At 41.5% G+C, this 19,094-nt stretch overlaps 1 protein-coding gene and 1 non-coding gene across 2 annotated transcripts; both read left to right on the top strand.

Moving 5' to 3' along the window:
* Positions 1 to 18,238: 18,238 nt before the first annotated feature.
* Positions 18,239 to 18,680, top strand: LOC112619296 (40S ribosomal protein S16). The gene is given in 4 exon segments (XM_025377337.1): positions 18,239 to 18,324; positions 18,326 to 18,429; positions 18,432 to 18,559; positions 18,561 to 18,680. Coding segments are annotated over 4 exon segments (438 nt in total).
* Positions 18,681 to 18,749: 69 nt separating this feature from the next.
* Positions 18,750 to 18,853, top strand: LOC112619949. Its single transcript, XR_003118421.1, has one exon. It is a non-coding gene; the product is annotated as a small nucleolar RNA U13 (small nucleolar RNA).
* Positions 18,854 to 19,094: the final 241 nt, after the last annotated feature.

Genomic DNA, 19,094 nt, shown 5'->3' with positions numbered 1-19,094 from the left:
TTAAATATCTCCTCCAGTATTAGGACTAACCTTGAGATATGGGTATCATTGTACCCACTTTAGTAAAGACATTGAGATTCAGAGAGATTGTGACATACCTAATGTAGCAAAACTAGTAGCTGGAAGAGCCAAAAATTGAACTCAGATCTCTCTGGCCCTACTAAATGCATCACCATAAATTATTTCATGGGCAATCTTCCCTGCACATTAATTGATTTCTTTCTGCCAAATGTATGTGTTCCTAGATCTTTTTGTAATATTCTGACGTGGGAATGCCCCCAGGTCTGTGAGGACTGGCTTCTCTGGGGTTGTATCAATAGATGAAGGAAAATTTTGCGATTGTTTATACAGTTTGGGGGTATGAGGTGGTACAATTTGTATATTTTTGTTACTTTCATAGCAAAATCTTCAGTTTTCTTTGATGAGGCCAAGAAATAAATTTTTTCCTTTCTTAACAGCAAATACTTATTTTTGTGGTTTTCACAAAAGTTGTCTTTCACAAACAATAATACTGTGTATATTATTATAATAATTAATAAATTTATAATAATAATCATATAAAATAAATAAATAATAAAAAAACGCATCTCTAAGATGTGAAAGATCATTAGTTCATACATTAAAAGTAGGATACCACTTTTGAAAGCCTAATATTTTTATTAGTAAAGTGTATCTAGACCAGGCGCAATGACTCACACCTGTAATCTCACTGCTTTGGGACGCAAGGCAGGTGAATTGCATAAACTCAGGAGTTCAAGACCAGCCTGGGGAACATGGTGAAACCTTGTCTCTACAAAAAAATTAGCTGGGCATGGTGGCATGTGCCTGTTAGTCTCAGCTACTTGGGAAACCCAGGTGGGAGGATTGCTTGGACCCAGGAGGTCAAGGCTGCAGTAAGGTGTGATCAGGCCACTGCCCTCCAGCCTGCATGACAGAGCAGGACCCTGTCTCAAAAAGAAAAAAAAAAAAAAGTGTGTCTGTGTGTGTGTTAGAAACATTTTTCTAATTTTATTTAACTCCTTACAAGTCTGTGGAAACCTGGCAATGTAACTGTCTTTTACTATGCATATTTGTTTTAAGTTCTCCTTGTAAGAATTCCTATCTAGATTTATTATTTTTTCATGTTATTTTTCTCTTTTTTATTTTTTATTTGGAAATAATTATTAAAAAGTTGCAAAAATAGTACAGCAGTCCTATGTAGTATTTGCCCAGTTTACCCTATTGGTATCTTACATACCTATAATACCCTATTGGTATCTTACATACCTTATTAAAACCAGGAAATTGACACACTACAGTCTTCTTTAGGTTTTTATTTTTATGTTTCATATCAAAAAGTTTCCATTTTGCAATAATGCATTTCTATTATATTTGACTTGGCCCTTCCTCTCCTAAATTAGCAAATGTTAATAAGCTTGTCCTGCTGCTCATCTTGAATTACAAGTTTATTTTTAAAATTATCTGGGTCAACACAATTGAAAGTGATTCATTTGTAAGGTTGTTGCTTTCTCTGGTCATACTGTTCCATGTCATCCTGCCCTAATAAACCTGCAAAATTATACAGCTTGTGTGTGTATATTTCAATACATCTTCTGACCACTGCAGTTTTTTCACAGATTGTTATCAAAGGAAAACAAAGAGGAATACAAGACACCCTCATTTGACTGGCTTTTTAAAAAAGTTTCTAAACATCTAACTGTCAAAACAAGAATACTGGGTGGGCATGGTGGCTAACGCCTTGTAATCCAGCACTTTGAGGGGCCAAGGTGGGCAGATCCCTTGAGCCCAAGAGTTCAAGACCAGCCTGGGCAACATGGTGAAATCCTGTCTCTACAAAAAAAAAAAAAAAAAAAAAAAAAAAGTTGGTTGTGGTGGTCCACACCTGTAGTCCTAGCTACTCCAGAGGCTGAGGTGGGTGGATGACTTGAGTCCTGGAGGTCAAGGCTGCAGTGAGCCATGACTACACCACTGCAAGCCAGCCTGGGTGACAGAGCAAGATCCTATCTCAAGAAAAAAAAAAAAAAAAATGCTATGGTTTGTTAGTGTGCAAAATCTCACTTATGGCTAATTCTAGTTCTTTTTTTTTTTTTTTTTTTTTTTTTTTTTGAGACGGAGTCTCACTCTGTCGCCCAGGCTGGAGTGCAGTGGCCGGATCTCAGCTCACTGCAAGCTCCGCCTCCTGGGTTTACGCCATTCTCCTGCCTCAGCCTCCCGAGTAGCTGGGACTACAGGCGCCCGCCACCTCGCCCGGCTAGTTTTTTTGTATTTTTTAGTAGAGACGGGGTTTCACCAGGTTAGCCAGGATGGTCTCAATCTCCTGACCTCGTGATCCGCCCGTCTCGGCCTCCCAAAGTGCTGGGATTACAGGCTTGAGCCACCGCGCCCGGCGGCTAATTCTAGTTCTACATGGATTCTCCTACCCAGGGCACTCACCCTTTCCTCCACCAGAGAATAAACATAGAAAAATGAAGGGTAAATTACTTTGTTCAATCTTAGTCTTGAGGAAAGGTTAATGAGAGGGGAAAATTTGGGACTTTGTGTAGGTATCAATTATGTTATGAACACCTAATCACTTATTATCAAGTGATGGTTTTTCTGCATTATATACTTACTATAAATGAGTAAAAAACACCCTTCATATTACAGCTTATTTAACAAACTATTATTTATCTGCTGTGTATCAGGCACCCAATTAGGTACTTGACACAGGGACAAAACAATCTCTGCCCTTAAGGAGCTAGAATGCCAGAGTTTCTGTTGATATATATTTTGTTAATGCATGTTAAGCTCTCACTATGTGCTAGATAATTTGCAAATGCTAGACATCCAACGGGAAGCAAAAACAAAGCTGTTTCTTTTTCTCATGAAACTGGTAAGGGAGACAATCTCACAAAAGTACCTTTAAAATCTAACAGGTATTACAAAGTGTAGGTATGTGCTGCCATGAGGGCATAAAAGCATTGGGACTTGACCTAACCTGAGGTGTCAGAAATGCCTTCTTCTGGGAAGAGATGTTTCAAGCTGAGATTTAAAAGTGCCTCAGAGTATAAACTACATGCGGAAGTGGAGGAGAGCAAGAAAGAGCACATACAGAGCTCATGATAGAACCGACAGAGTCCCAGGGGCTGAAATGAGAGAATGTGAGATGAGTCTGGAGAGTTAAGGGCCCACCATTCAGGGTCTTAGAGGCTGTGGTAAAGATTCTAATCTTTGTTATGAAATCTGCAAACCAATTGAGTTTTTCGTGAGAGCAACATGGTTTGTATTTTCAAAAGCTCACTCTGACTTCAATGTTAAGAATTCATTCATGCATAGTGGCATGCACCTGTGGTCCCAGCTACTCGGGATGTGGAGGCACAAGAATCGCTTGAACCCGGGAGGCGTAGGCTACAATGAGTTGAGATCATGGCACTGCACTCCAACCTGGGCCACAGAGTAAGACTTTGCTTCAAAAAAGAAAAATTAAAAAAAAAAATAATTCATTCTTGGCCAGGTGTGGTAGCTCACACCTGTAAGCCCAGCACTTTGGGAGGCCAAGTTGAGAGGATTGCTTGTGCCCAGGAGTTTGAGACCAGCCTAATCTATATGGTGGGACCCTATCTCTACAAAATATAAAAAAAAATGAAAAACTTAGCCAAGTGTGGTGGTGCATACCTGTAGTCCCAGCTACTCATTCTTTAAATAAATGCATCCTGAGGGCCTGCTATAGACCAAATCCTATTCTGCACACAGAGCACACGGCAGTGGACAACAGACAAATTCCCTATCTGTGAGGATCTTACATACAGACAATGTACAAATAATATATAAGATAATAGTGCTATAAGAACATTGAAACAGGGTGAGAATGAAAGGGTAGGGTGGAGTTGCTATTTTATAAACTTGAACCCTATGAAATTACTGACTTTTAAAAATAATTTTTGACCTGAGAATGACATTACACCTTAGGTTTAAATGGTTCAATCCAGTTGTGTGACATGAGGGTCATATGATTCAACTTAATACTTGGAAGAGTCAGAACTAATGAGGTGATCTAAAGAAAGAGAAGCAAGCCATGTAAATACCTGGGAGAAGAGCATTTCAAGAAAAGGAACAGCAAGTGCAAAGGCCCTAAAACAAAAATGTGCTTGCCATGTTTGAGGAGCAATAACAAGGCTGAAGACTAAAGAACAAGTGGGGAGAATGGTAATAGACGCCAGATCATACTGGTGACCATGGTAACAAATTGGCTTTTCTCCTTTTTTTTTTTTTTCCCCCTTAAGATAGGGTCTCACTTTGTCACTCAGGCTGAAGTGCAATGGCTTGCTCATAGCTCACTGCAGTCCTGAACTTCTGGGCTCAAGTGATATTCCTGCCTTAGCTTCGTTAGTAACTGGGACTACAGGCATCCACCACCACGCCCGGCTAATTATTTTTTTTAAGAGATGGTATTTCACGAAAAATTATCCAGGCGTGGTGGCAGGCGCCTGTAGTCCCAGCTACTCGGGAGAGTGGGGCAGGAGAATGCCGTGAACTTGGGAGGCGGAGCTTGCAGTGAGCCGAGATCGCGCCACTGCACTCCAGCCTGGGCCACGGAGCCAGACTCCGTCTCAAAAAAAAAAAAAGAGATGGTATTTCATTATGTTGCCCAGGCTGGTCTTAATCTCCTGCCCACAAGTGATCCTCCCACCTCAGCCTCCTAAAGTCTTCCAAAATGTTGGGATTACAGACATGAGCCACCACACCCAGCCTGGTTTTTCCTCTTTGAGAGAGCTAAGCCGTGGGAGAGTTTTGAGCAGAGGAACTACCCATCTGCCATTTTTTTAAAGGACTATTCTGTTAATGGTAGAATGTAAGTGGTGGATGTAGAAGTGATTGCTGTAAAACACACAACTTTGCTGTGTGTTTTAAATTTTTCCTAATAAAATAAGAATAGTTTAAACTGATACATTGTGAATAGACTTTAGAGGAGCAGAGGCGAGAGCAGGAAGACCAGTTAGGCTATCACAATAATTCAGGTAGCAGTGGAAGTGGTAGGAAGTGGTTGGGGGTAGATGTGGTGTTTGAATTACAAGTTAGTAATTCAGAGGAAATGCCCAGGTAGGAAATACAAATGTATAAATCCACCTAAAGATTAGGAAAACAAGGACAAATGTCTTGAGAATTAAAAGAAAATGCTCAGGAGTGTAGCCTAAAGCCTCTTACTCGTGCTATTTTTCTAGGCTGGTTTTGGTTGTAGATAGTTATCAGTTATATGTTGTCGTTCAGATTATTTATATGTATTACTGTCCACAACTCACTTACGTTCTAAAGGGCTGTTTTTTTAATGTTGTTCTTGTCTTCTCAAGCAGCGTATATGCTTTTTGAGAAAAGATCTATTTTCTTGTATACACCCCGCAATGCCATATTCCTAGAAGGCATTTACAGTGTTCACAGAATAAAAAATTTGAATACAGAGCTTTTCATGTCTTTTGTTTTTATAAAACATCAATTTTCTTATAAATGTTTAATTTAGACACTTCTGAAAATAAAGGTAGAGTTAGAATTTTCAATCTGTTGCAACTTATGCCCATTTCAGGTCAGAAAAATAAAAAGAGAGCCTTCTGGGGGGAACAAAAAAGGCCCAGGTGTGTGCCTGTAGTAGTAGTGTCAACTACCTTAAGAAGCTTGAGCCCAGAAGTCCAAGGCTATATGGCACCACAATCGTGCCTGTGAATAGCCACTGCACTCCAGCCTGGGCAATATAGCAAGATCCCATTTCTTTTAAAAACAAAACAAACAAAAAAACCCAATCAGCTCTTCTCCATATTGGCTTATACTCAGACTTCATCATGTGGCAGCAAGACAGTTCTCAAAAACTTCAGTTCTAAATTCACTCTGGTCCAAGTCCAGCAAGAAAGAGATCCCTTCCAGTAGCTCCTAGATTCACTGAACCAATTACCTTGCTACAGTAATTTGTTAAAGAATAGGGAGTTACCTTCCCATCCTTTAACAAATTACTGTAGCAAGGAAAACTCTTGTGCTATGATTAGCCAAATTTGAGTAATATGCTTTACCTCTGGTCCACCCAAAGATCATGGACTATAGGAGAGGAGTGGTTCCCAGAAGAAAAAAAATGGAGTACTATCACCAAAATATGGAAATGGACACTGATGGTGAAAACACAATACTTACTACACCAACTAACTCAAAGGCCTATGCATTGTTTCTTCCTTAAGCTTTTGAAAGAAGTTAGTCACTGCCATGGCACTCACTTTGAATCTCTTCCAATTCCACACACAATACTGCATTTTTTCCCCTGAATCATCAGGCTGTCATATATTCAGTTGCCATTGAAAAGTAAATGCATGATTATGAAAGTTAACCAGCTGGAACGGTCAGTATTTTAGCACATCACTTTTCAGGACACTCCCAACTGGTATTGCAGGTAGTTTCTTGTCCTTATAATTCTTTCCTACTGTCAAGCTACCTGAAACATATTTATTTGTCCTCGATACCCTAGGGGCAGGGTGGCTGATAACTAAGGTGCCTGGGAAACACTTCAGAAGCAAGTGACAATGGACATTTCTAGATGGACTTCTAGATGTACATTTACACTGTAGAAACTTGAAAGGAAAATTTATCTACAGATACGTCTGTTTTCTCTTCAGTTTCTTTTCCTTTTTGCACTAACAAGTTATTTTCCCCACATGACGTTTAATCTACCTTACATAACATTTTTTAACATTTTAGTTCAAAATTTACTTCAGAAAATGGATGACTTTGGTGTGAAACGATTGTTGATTATTATTCTAGAATTTGGGATGGCGCCTCTAGTTTGCTGCTTCCTTGGACACCAAACATAACATTCTCTGTTCTAGGACGTGCTTCAAGTGGGTCATAAGACTGGCAGAAAATCAAACCAAACTAAATGAATAGTTGTTGAAGTTAATCTCCCATCCTGGAGCTGTGCATGCCATGGGGTAGCCAGCTATTAACAGGCACGATCCTGATCAAAATCACTGCTCTGTGGTCCTGTTTATCAGAATTTCACATTATGGAAACTAGATTTGGGCCTGGTTTCTTTAAAAAGAGATGTGATAATGAAATAATCATGTATTATAGCCATTACAATTTCTATTGTAGGAGAAAGTGGATAATGTTTTAATGTAAAACAGTAGGTTATTAAACAATATGTTCTAGATGAACATTTAACATTTTTGTTTTAATTAGCCAGGCGTGTGTGGTGACCTGTGCCTGTAGCCCTAGCTACTCAGGAGGCTGAGATGGCAGGATTTGCCTGAGTCCAGGATTTCAAGGTTACAGTGAGCTTTGATCACACCACTGCACTCCAGCCTGGGTGACAGAGCAAGACCCCTTCTCACAAATAATAATAACAATACAAATACAGAAAAATACTAGAAAACACACCCAAATGTTGACCTTAAGGAATGGAATTATCAGTTATTTTATTTTATTTTTATTTTCTAGAATACTCAAAGGTGAAATGTACTACATCTGCAGCCAGGCACGGTGGCTCATGCCTGTAATCCCAGCACTTTGGGAGACCGAGTCGGGCAGATCACTCAAGTTTAGGAGTTTGAGACTAGCCTGGCCAACATGGTGAAACTCTGTTTCTACTAAAAATACAAAATTAGCTGGGTGTAGTGGTGCACACTGGTAGTCCCAGCTACTTGGGAGGCTGAGACAGGAAAATCACTTGAACCCAGGAGGCAGAGGTTGCAGTGAGCCGAGATTGAGCCATTGTACTCCAGCCTGGGCGACAAGAATGAAACTCTGCCTCAAAAAAAAAAAAAAGTTGTCTATTACTGCTATGGTCTGAATGTTGTGGTCTGCTATTGTTTGTCCTGCCAAAACTCATATGTTGAACTCCTAACCCCCAAGGTGATGGTATCAGAAGATAGGGCCTTCCTGAGGCGATTAGGCCATGACAGCAGAGCACTCATGAATAGGATTAGTGCCCTTATAAAACAGGCCTAAGAGACACCCCTCCCTGGTCCATTATGTGCTATTAGAATGAGAAAACAGCTGTCTATAAGGAAGCAGATCCTCACCGGACACCAAATCTGCTGGCACCTTGATCTTGGCTTTCTCAGTTTCCAGAATTGTGAGAAATAAATTTCAGTTGTTGATAAGCCACCCAGGCTATATTTTGTTATAGCAGCCCAAATGGACTAAGACAAATACCAATACCACAGAATCAAAATAAAAAACTAAAAATTAAATCTAGGCTGGGCGAGGTGGCTATCATCCTGTAATCCCAATGTTTTGGGAGGCCAAAATGGTAAGATCACTTGAACCCAGGAATTCGAGATCAGCCTGGGCAACATAGGGAAACCTTGTTTTTACAAAAAAATTTTTAAAAAGTATGCACGTATGCTGGCATGTGCCTGTAGTTCTAGCTACCTGGGAGCCTGAGGCAGGAGGATCACTAGAGCTAAGGAATTCGAGGTTACAGTAAGCTGTGATCGTGTCACTCCAGCCTGATTGACTAAGCAAGACCCTGTCTCAAAAAAAAAAATTCTAATTATGCTTCTCACTGCTCAAAACCATGGCAGATTTCTCTCTTGTCTTGCATACTTCATTCATTCTTTCATTTTAAAAAAAAGCATGTACAGGGCTGGGTGCGGTGGCTCACGCCCAGAACTTTGGGAAGCCGAGGCTGGCAGATCACCTGAGCTCAGGAGTTCAAGACCAGCCTGATCAACATGGTGAAACCCCATCTCTACTACAAATACAAAATTAGCCAGATGTGGTGGTGAATGCCTATAATCCCAGCTACTCGGGAGGCTGAGGCAGGAGAATCGCTTGAACCCAGGAGGCGGGGGTTGCAGTGAGCCGAGATTGCACCATTGCACTCCAGCCTGGGCAACAAGAGCAAAACTCCATCTTAAAAAAAAAAAAAAAAAAAAAAAAGCATATACGGTTTGTACAGATGCTAGGAGTAAAATATACAGATGTGGCTCCTGTTCCCCCAGAACTAACTGTCTAGAGGAGATATAATGAGTAAGCTAACAGAAACAATCCAGTATGTCACAGTCAATAACAGGGTTTTATGCATCCTCCATCAAAATGCCGAAATCATCTTTTACATATCAAATGCTGGCTTTGATAGCTAAGCTACCAAGCAAGGGGTACTCACATACAATGGCACTGACTGTCAGTCATTGCTTCAGTTTAAGCAGCATCCTTGTGGTTGTCCACATGGTATGGTAGTGTTCAGTTAGTTGAGTAGTGTTCAATTATTGGAATATTTATTTACTCTTATTTTATGAAAATGCAGATGCGAATACTAGTTATAGGAAGAGTAGGTCTTATAAATGTAATATGAATGACATAAAGATGGAAATTATTAGTAGGGCCAGGCGCAGTGGCTCACGCCTGTAATCCCAGCACTTTGGGAGGCCGAGGTGGGCAGATCCTGAGGTCAGGAGATCGAGACCAACCTGGTTAAACATGGTGAAATCCCGTCTGTACTAAAAATACAAAAAAAAAAAAAAAAAAAATTACCCGGGCATGTGGTGCCTGTAGTCCCAGGTACTCAGGAGGCTGAGGCGGGTGAATGGTGTGAACCCGGGAGGCAGAGCTTGCAGTGAGCCGAGATCGCTCCAATGCATTCCAGACTGGGAAACAGAGCGAGACTCCGTCTCAAAAAAAAAAAAAAAAAAGAAAAGAAAAGAAATCATTAGTAGGGGTGCCAGAGCAGTCAATCTTTAGCCTCAGACACCAAAAATTCACTAAATAAAAGCCAGTAAACTGGATAAAGGAAAAGGAGAAAATCAGAGAACAGGTAGAAAATCCTGGAAATATTGCTCAAGTATATTTAGAGATTTTGGTCTTACATTTTAGTTCTTCAGGAAAATATTTCTCCTTAAGGCAAAGGTTCTCTAGGCAGGGTTTCACCGTGTTAGCCATTAGCCAGGATGGTGTCGATCTCCTGATGTCGTGATCCACCCGCCTCGGCCTCCCAAAGTGCTGAGATTAGAGGCGTGAGCCACTGTGCCCGGCCAACACCCAGCTAATTTTTGTGTTTTTAGTAGAGATGGGGTTTCACCATGTTGGCCAGGCTGGTCTTGAACTCCTGACCTCAGGTGATCCACCTGCCTCGGCCTCCCAAAATGCTGGGATTACAGACGTGAGCCACCGTGCCTGGCCTATTGTTAGATTTTTATTTTATTATTATTTTTTAATAGAGCCTGGGTCTTGCCATGTTGCCCAGGTTGGTCTTGTACTCCTGAGCTCAAGCAATCTTTCCACATTGGCCTCCCAAAGCACAGAATGTATTTTAAATCACTTATCACATCAATGACATTAAAATTGACAAGTTCATAATGATACTAAGAAAATAAATTCAGGCCAGGTGCAGTAGCTCACCTGTAACCTGAGCACTTTGGGAGGCCAAGGTAGGAGTATCGCTTGAGCCCAGTAGTTCAAGACCAACCTGGGCAACATGATGAGACTCTGTCTCTACAAAAATTTTTTAAAAAGGAAAGAAATTCACTACTTGCCTATAGAAGTTGCCATGGCAAGTTGCTAATTATATGGTAATAGTAATTGGTAAACAAAGGGAAATAACTAAACATTTGTTCTGCCTTTATTGTACAAATTGTATTTCAGTGTAGCCAATGAGTTTTAAAGGAAAAGTCCTTTTGTATAAATTATTTTCAACTAATAAATTGAAAAGAAATGATAGGCCGGGCGCGGTGGCTCATGCTTATAATCCCAGCACTTTGGGAGGCCAAGGCGGGCGGATCACGAGGTCAAGAGATTGAGACTATCCTGGCCAACATGGTGAAACCCCATCTCTACTAAAAATACAAAAATTAGCTGGGCATGGTGGTGGACGCCTTTAGTCCCAGTTAGTCAGGAGGCTGAGGCAGGAGAATGGCATGAACCTGGGAGGCGGATATTGCAGTGAGCCGAGATTGTGTCATTGCACTCCAGGCTGGCAAGAGAGCAAGACTCTGTCTCAAAAAAAAAGAAAGAAAGAAAGAAAGAAACACAAAAATTGAATATAGTATGTGGATCTTTATTTCATAATCCAATTATTTAAAAATAAATTTCTGAGACAATGGGGAAATTTTACTATAGGCTGGATATTAGATGATATTAAGGAATTAACATTAATTACAAATTAATACTTCTGTCAATGTCATAATGATACTGTGGTTGTGTTTTTGAAAACAGTTGGCCTGGTGTGGTGACTCATGCCTATATCCCAGCAATTTGGGAGACTGGGGCAGGCTGATCGTTTGAGCCTAGGAGGAATTCAAGACCAGCCTAGGTGTCATAGTGAAACCCCATCTCTACAAAAAAAATTTAAAAATTAGCTGGTCGTGGTGGTGCACGTCTGTAGTCTTAGCTACACAGGAGCCTGAGATAGGAGGATCTCTTGAGGCTGAGAGGTGGAGGTTGCAGTAGCCCAGATGGAGCCATAGAGCAACAGAGTGAGTCTCTGTCTCAAACAAGAAAAAGGACTGTCTCAGACAAGAAAAAGGAAAAACAAAACAAAACAAAACAAAAAACAGTCTTTTTCTGTTAGACACATATACTGAATTATTTAAGGATGAAATTATATGATCTCCAGTATTTCCTTCAAAATACTTCTGAGGGGAGGAAGTGGCAGCACAGAACATTAGGAGAGAGTCAATAATTTTTTTTTTTGAGACGAAGTCTCACTCTGTCACCCAGGCTGTAGTGCAGTGGCATGATCTTGGCTTACTGCAACCTCTACCTCCCAGGTTCACGCCATTCTCCTGCCTCAGCCTCCCAAGTAGCTGGGACTACAGATGCACGCTACCACGCGTGGCTAATTTTTTGTATTTTTAATAGAGATGGGGTTTCACTGAGTTAGCCAGGATGGTCTTGATCTCCTGACCTCGTGATTCACCCGCCTCAGCCTCCCAAAGTGCTGGGATTACAGGCGCGAGCCACCGTGCCTGACCAGTCAATAAATATTAAGGCTTAGTGATGGGTACATGGGAGCAGGGGAGAAGCATAATACCATTTTGTTTGTCTGTTTGTTTTTGAGACAGAGTCTCACTCTGTTGCCCAGGCTGGAGTGCAGTGGCGCAATCTCAGCCTACCGCAACCTCTGCCTCCCAGGTTCAAACTATTCCCCTGCCTTAGCCTCCCAAGTAGCTGGGATTACAGGTGTGCACCACCATACCCGGGTCATTTTTTGTATTTTTTAGTAGAGACAGGGGTTTCACCATGCTGGCCAGGCTGGTCTCGAACTCCTGAGTGATCCACCCGCTTCAGCCTCCCGAAGTGCTGGGATTACAGGCATAAGCCACTGCGCCTGGCCTTCTTTTTTTTTTTTGGTATGTTTGGACATTTTCATAACAAGAAGTTAAATTTTAAATAAGTAAATAAATAAAGGCTTTAGTGCAATTTATGTCTGCTCTTGGCTTATGCCCTGGGGAAGAGACTGAATGAATGAATCCAAAGAACTGTAATATTGGGATCCCTGTACCACTTGGTTTTGAGTGCTCTTGTCTAAATGTGTAATCCTGAGGAAAAAGGCTTCTCTCTTCCTTTTTTAATGGAAGCCTTAAAGGAAGCTGTACCAGCATCAGCCACAGCAAGGACACAAATCTCAATCCAAGTCATTTCTTTAAGATGGCCTATGTGTCAGCAAGATGTCACTTGGGTTTGAGATGGGCTGCAATTATTTCTGACTGGGGCTTTAGTAGACATAAGGACACTGTGCTCAAATCCTGTGGTCAGCAGTGGAAGTTGACAAAAAGGCATGGCTTTTCAAGGGTATAACTTTGACAAAGATATTGCTTTAAAACATTTCAGAATCAGCAGTGACACCAGGCTCTCAGCTTCTGCAGCAGCTAGGGTGATACCTTCCAGAGCAATCAGCTGTGGTTGTGACCACTGTGATTCCTAAGCTTATCAGGGGAAGCAGGTTGAGCTAAGATGGGGGAAGGAAAGGTCTAGATTTTCCACTAATCTAGGCACATGGAGCTTGAGTTGACAAACTGAAGGAATCCTTATGGTGAGATGTCTTATGTTCCTCAGCTAGTGAAGCAGGATTCACTCATTACCTGTTCTTGAATTGTATGATTGTAGCATTATATTTTACGGAAACAACTTTTTACTATGATTCAGAGATATGACTGGAGTATTTCTCCCACTCCCTTGTCACTTGTGTAATCTTGGACAGATTGATCTTCTTTAAATTAGGATAATAAGACCTTGCCTGTCTACCTCCAGGGTTGTTGTGAGGATCATAAGAGATAATATATAAAACTATAACTTTTGTAAACTAGCAAATGCTGTATAAATCTAAGGTATCATTATTATTGTAAGTGACTAAGTGATTTACATCTTAAAGCTCCTTATTTTCCTTGATTCTATGTTAACAATAAATGTTTAATTAGTATGCTATAAAATTAGATAGTCCCAAAACAACTACAAAGAAATTTAGTATATGGTATGATCTTTTTACGTTCTGCTATGTTACATAGGAATTCCTGGGAATAAGAAAAAATTTATCCAGTTCCTATTTTATACTTATATCCTTGAGTATATTCTCATCAATTTAGGAGACAAATAAGTTACTATTTATTCCATAAATAGTGCCAATTATTTTATAATCTGAATTTAAGAAGTCACTATTTCTTCTGCTCAATAAAGTATAATCAGGCCAGACCTGGTGGCTCATGCCTATAATCCCAGCACTTTGGGAGGCTGAGGTGGGTGGATCATTTAAGGTCAGGAGTTTGAGACCAGCCTGACCAACATGGTGAAACCCTGTCTCTACTAAAAATACAAAAATTAGCCAGGCATGGTGGCACTCGCCTGTAGTCCCAGTTACTCAGGAGGCTGAGCCGGAACGTGCCACTACACTCAACTCGGGGCAACAGAGCAAGATTCCATCTCAAAAATAAATAAATAAATAAATAAATAAATAAATAAAATACAAAAATAAACATACAAAAATTAGCTGGGAGTGGTGGTGCGTGCCTGTAATCCCAGCTACTCGGGAGGCTGAGGCAGGAGAATCGCTTAAACTCAGGAGGCGGAGGCAAGATCAAACACTGCACTCCAGCCTGGGCAACAGAGCAAGACTCCGTCTCAAATAATAATAATAATAATAATAATGTATAATCAGTCAGGAGATTAGAGCAGAAGTTGGTAAAGTGTGCCCCATAGAATGAATCTGGCCACTATGGCCTGAAAACTAAGAATCATTTTGACATTTTTTAAATGGTCTTTTTAAAAAAATCAAAGAAGAATATATTATGACACAACACCTGAAAATTATATAAAATTCAAATTGCAGTGTCGGCCAGGTGCAGTCGTTCACACCTGTAATCCCAGCACTTTAGGAGGCGGAGGCGGGCAGATCACCTGAGGTCAGGAGTTCGAGATCAGCCTGGCCAACCCCGTCTCTACTAAAAATACAAAAATTAGCCAGGCGTGGTGGCACGTGCCTGTAATCCCAGCTACTCAAGAGGCTGAGGCAGGAGAATCGCTTGAATCTGGGAGGCAGAAGTTGCAGTGAGCCGAGATCCTGCCATTGCACTCCAGCCTGGGCAACAAGAGTGAAACTCCATCTCAGGAAAAAAAAAAAAAAAGGCCGGGTCGGGCGGCTCATTCCTGTAATCCCAGCACTTTGGGAGGCCAAGGTGGGTGGATCACCTGAGGTCCGGAGTTCAAGATCAGCCTGATCAATATGGAGAAATCCCGTCCCTACTAAAAGTACAAAATTAGCCAGATGTGATGGCACACGCCTGTAATCCTAGCTACTTGGGAGGCTGAGGCAGGAGAATCACTTGAACTCAGAAGACGGAAGTTGCAGTAAGCCAAGATCGCACCATTGCACTTCAGCCTGGGCAACAAGAGCAAAACTCTATCTCAAAAACAAAAACAAAAATTGCAGTGTCTATTTATTAAGACATGGCCACACCCATTCATTTATGTACTGTCTGTGACTACAACAACAGTTGAGTAGTTATGAGAGAAACCATGTGGTCTACAAAGACAAAAATATTTACTATCTGGCTCTTTATAGAAAATTTTGCCTCCCCTTAGACTAGATGATTCAAAGGGATGGAAATAAAAGTGTTTTTCTAAGCTGCTAGCTCTCTGTTAGTATAAATAAACCTGGGCTATAGGTACTCAAATGATGCATGTTTCAAAAACTTACAGTTATGGTTTTTTAAATTAAATTACGTTTAATTTTTTTTTTTTTTTTTTTGAGACAAAGTCTCACTCTGTCTCCCAGGCCAAGCTGGAGTGCAGTGGCATGATCTCTGTTCACGGCAACCTCTGCCTCCCGGGTTCAAGGGATTCTCCTGCCTCAGCCTCCTAAGTAGCTGGGGTTACAGGCATGCACCACTATACCCGGCTAATTTTTGTATTTTTAGTAGAGATGGGGTTTCACCATGTTGGCCAGGCTGGTCTCAAATACCCTACCTCAGGTGATCCACCCGCCTCAGCCTCCCAAAGCGCTGGGATTACAGGCATGAGTTACCATGCCCGGACAATTTTTTTTTTTTTTTTTTTTGAGACAAGATCTCACTCTGTCAACCAGAGTGCAGTGTTGCGATCCTGGCTCACTGCAACCACTCCTTCCTGGGCTCAAGGGATACTCCAGCCTCAGCCTTCTGAGTAGCTACAGTTATGGTTTTAACATGCAATGACCAACTAAGCCAATTTTAAGAAATTAAAAGCCAATTTTGTTTTTCAGACGGTCTCACTTTATTGCCCAGGCAGGAGTGCAGTGGCACAATCTCAGTTCACTGCAACCTCTATCTCCTGGTTCAAGCGATTCTCCTGCCTCAGCCTCCGAGGTTTCTAGGACCACAGGTGCGCGCCACCATGTCCAGCTAATTTTTATGTTTTTGTAGAGACAGGGTTTCACCATGTTGGCCAGGCTGGTCTCGAACTCCTGACCTCAGGTGATCTGCCTACCTCAGCCTCCCAAAGTGCTGGGATTACAGGCATGAGCCATTGTACCCGGCCATGAAAATCTTATTTACAAAATGTAATAAATAAAATATAAATAGGTATATTGCAATTAAATAATTTTAAAATTTCCCATTTTGTTCATTGATGGTGGCAGAAAAAAAGAGAATTGGGATTATATTAGTTCTCTGACTAACACACAGTAGAAACTGACTCTGACTAAAGGAAGAAGGGGTTTATTAGAAAGAGGATTCTTGAATAGTTCCAGAACTGAGGGAAGAGCTAGAGGTCGTGATCTTTGGAAGGACAGGAAACTGGGAAGCTCCAGGTCCTTACCAGCAGGAGACCCTGGGTCTCTTCTCAGGGCACATCTATGAGACTTCAGGAGCCTTTCATTTGAGTTTCAAGCTTTATGGAGAAATAAATTGACGGGTCCAGTTTATGGCTGGGTAGCCAAAGGGAGGGAATAATGTGATTGGTAACCTCCCCGGAGTCCCATGGTTGAAATGGAGAAGGAAAAAAGGAGAGGTTAGTAGGATTAAGGGATGCCAGGCCGATGAGAACCAACAGATGTGTGCACAGCTTGTCAGGAAACATGGGCTATAATCTCAACTTCACCAAATGGGTGAATACACTGGGCTTCAGTATTATGTTCAATATGTAATAATTATATATTAGTGTAAAAGGAGGGGCACAACACCCTTCTGCCATGAAATTATTCATTGGCCACAGTGCAGAGGATTTGGGGTTTTTTTTGAGTTAAAGAACATTTTTTTTTTTTTTTTCTTAAGAGACAGGGTCTCACTCTGTCACTCAGGCTGGAGTGCAGTGGCACTATCATAGCTTACTGTAACCTCAAATTCTTGGCCTCAAGCCATTGTCCTGAATCAGCCTCCCAAAGTGTTGGGATTATAGGCATGAGCCACCACACCTGGCCAAGAGCTTTGTATATTAATATACAGAATTCATAAACAGTTCACCTGAACCAACAAGAAAAGACATCAAATAGTGCTTGACTTCATTACTTATTAGGCAGATGCCAAATACTTTTCTTTTCTTTCTTTCTTTTTTGTTTGTTTGTTTGTTTGTTTGTTTGAGACAGGGTCTCATTCTGTCACCCAAGTTGGAGTGCAGTGGCAAGATCATGGTTCATTGCAGCCTCCACCCCCCACACTCAAGCGATTCTCCCACCTCAGCCTCCTAAGTAGCTGGAACTACAGGCATGTGCCACTGTAGCCAGCTAATTTCCTTTTATTTTTAGTAGAGATGGGGTTTTGCCATGTTGCCCAGGCTGGTCTCAAACTCCTAGTAATCCACCTGCCTCAGCCTCCCAGAGTGCTGAGATTATAGGTGTGAACCACCATGCCTGGCCTAGAGATACAAATTTAAACCACCATAAGACAATACTGCATATCTACTAGAATAAGTAAAATGAAAAAGACAGACAATACCAAGTGCTGGCAAGGATGTGGGGCAAGTGAAACTTTCATACATTGTTTGTTTGCTTGGGGACAGTCTCTTGCTCTGTTGCCCAGGCTGGAATGCAGTGGTGTGATCTTGGCTAACTGCAACCTCTGTCTCCTGGGATCTAGCAATTCTCCTGCCTCAGCCTCCCAAATAGCTGGGATTACAGGCATGCACCACCACGCCTGGCTAATTTTTGTATTTTTTTAGTAGAGATGGGGTTTCATCACGTTGACCAGGCTGGTATTGAACTTCTGACTTCAGGTGATCTGCCCGCCTTGGCCTCCTACAGTGCTGGGATTATAGGCATGAGCCACCATGCCCAGCCTACTTTCATACATTGTTAAAAGCAGTATCAAATGGTACAACCATTTTGGAGAACTCTTCGGCAATATACGCTAAAGTTGAACACATTCATGCCCCAGAATCCATAAATTCCACTTCTACACATGTACCTAGGCACCTAACATACTCTTCCTTAATGGGTTTAGGCCTGGGGTCACAAACTCAAATGCACACAGAAAGAGTCTATCATATGATCAATTGTGGTAGACGATAGGGAGTGTCAAGGACTGTGTTTAAACTGGAGAGCTTCCTATTAAGATTATGTTAAAAAAAAAAATGAAATAGACAGCCTGGCCAACATGGTGAAACTCCATCTCTGCTAAAAATACAAAAATTAGCCAGGCTTCATGGCAGGCACCTGTAATCCCTGCTACTCGGGAGGTCGAGGTAGGAGAATTGCTTGAGCACAGGAGGCAGAGGTTGTAGTGAGCTGAGATTGCTCCACTGCACTCCAGCCTGGGCAACAAAGCAAGACCCTGTCTCAAAAAGAAAAAAAAGAGAGGAGTTCTTATCCACACCTGTAGCCATGCTTTCCAAGGGCTCATTGCGGTTTGTGCAGGTCTTCAGATGCAAGAAGACAGCCACAGCTGTGGCACACTGCAAACACAGCAATCAAGGTGAATGGGCGGCCCCTGGAGATGATCGAGCTGTACACACTGATATACGAGCTGCTGGAACCAGTTCTGCTTCTGGACAAGGAGTGATTTGCTGGTATGGACATGTCCATGTGAAAGGTGGTGATCACATGGCCTGGATATATGCTGTCCATCAGTCTAGCTCTAAAGCCCTGATGTCCTATTACCAGAAGTATATGGATGAGTTTTCCAAGGAGGAGATCAAAGACAAAGATCAAAGACATTCTCATACAGTATGACTGGACCCTGCTGGTGGCTGACCTCCACCACCACTAATCCAAAAAATCGAGAGACCCTGGTACCCATGCTTCCTACCAGAAATCCTACCAATAAGCCCATCATGAGAACTGGGGTTTACTTGTATGATAAACAATGTTTGAGAGATTTTTTAAAAAATAGATGATCCTTTTGTAGTTCATGAGCATGATGATTGGGTGTTCCCACCCATGTGTGAGATGAGCCACCCTCGAACCTTGTTACCATGTCAACATATTACCTGTCTGACATGAGAAAAAAAAAAAAGAAAAAAAAAAGAGATTATGTTAAGTGCCTGGGAAATATTCTTCTTACTGAGGAAGAAACACCTGGCCAGTTGTACACATTGACCAGGAGGGCATTTTCATTAGAAGTGATTCAAGTGGGTACTGTGGACACCATTTGGTATAACTGCCCATCACTCCTGTTTACTTTCCTCTGGAAATAGCCCCTGCTGACATGTCTAGACTTCAAGGTTTTGCCTCTCTCTCA

This window comes from Theropithecus gelada, chromosome 2 (assembly GCF_003255815.1).
Source record: "Theropithecus gelada isolate Dixy chromosome 2, Tgel_1.0, whole genome shotgun sequence".
NCBI lineage: Eukaryota > Metazoa > Chordata > Mammalia > Primates > Cercopithecidae > Theropithecus > Theropithecus gelada.
This window is presented reverse-complemented; position numbering and strand designations above follow the sequence as displayed.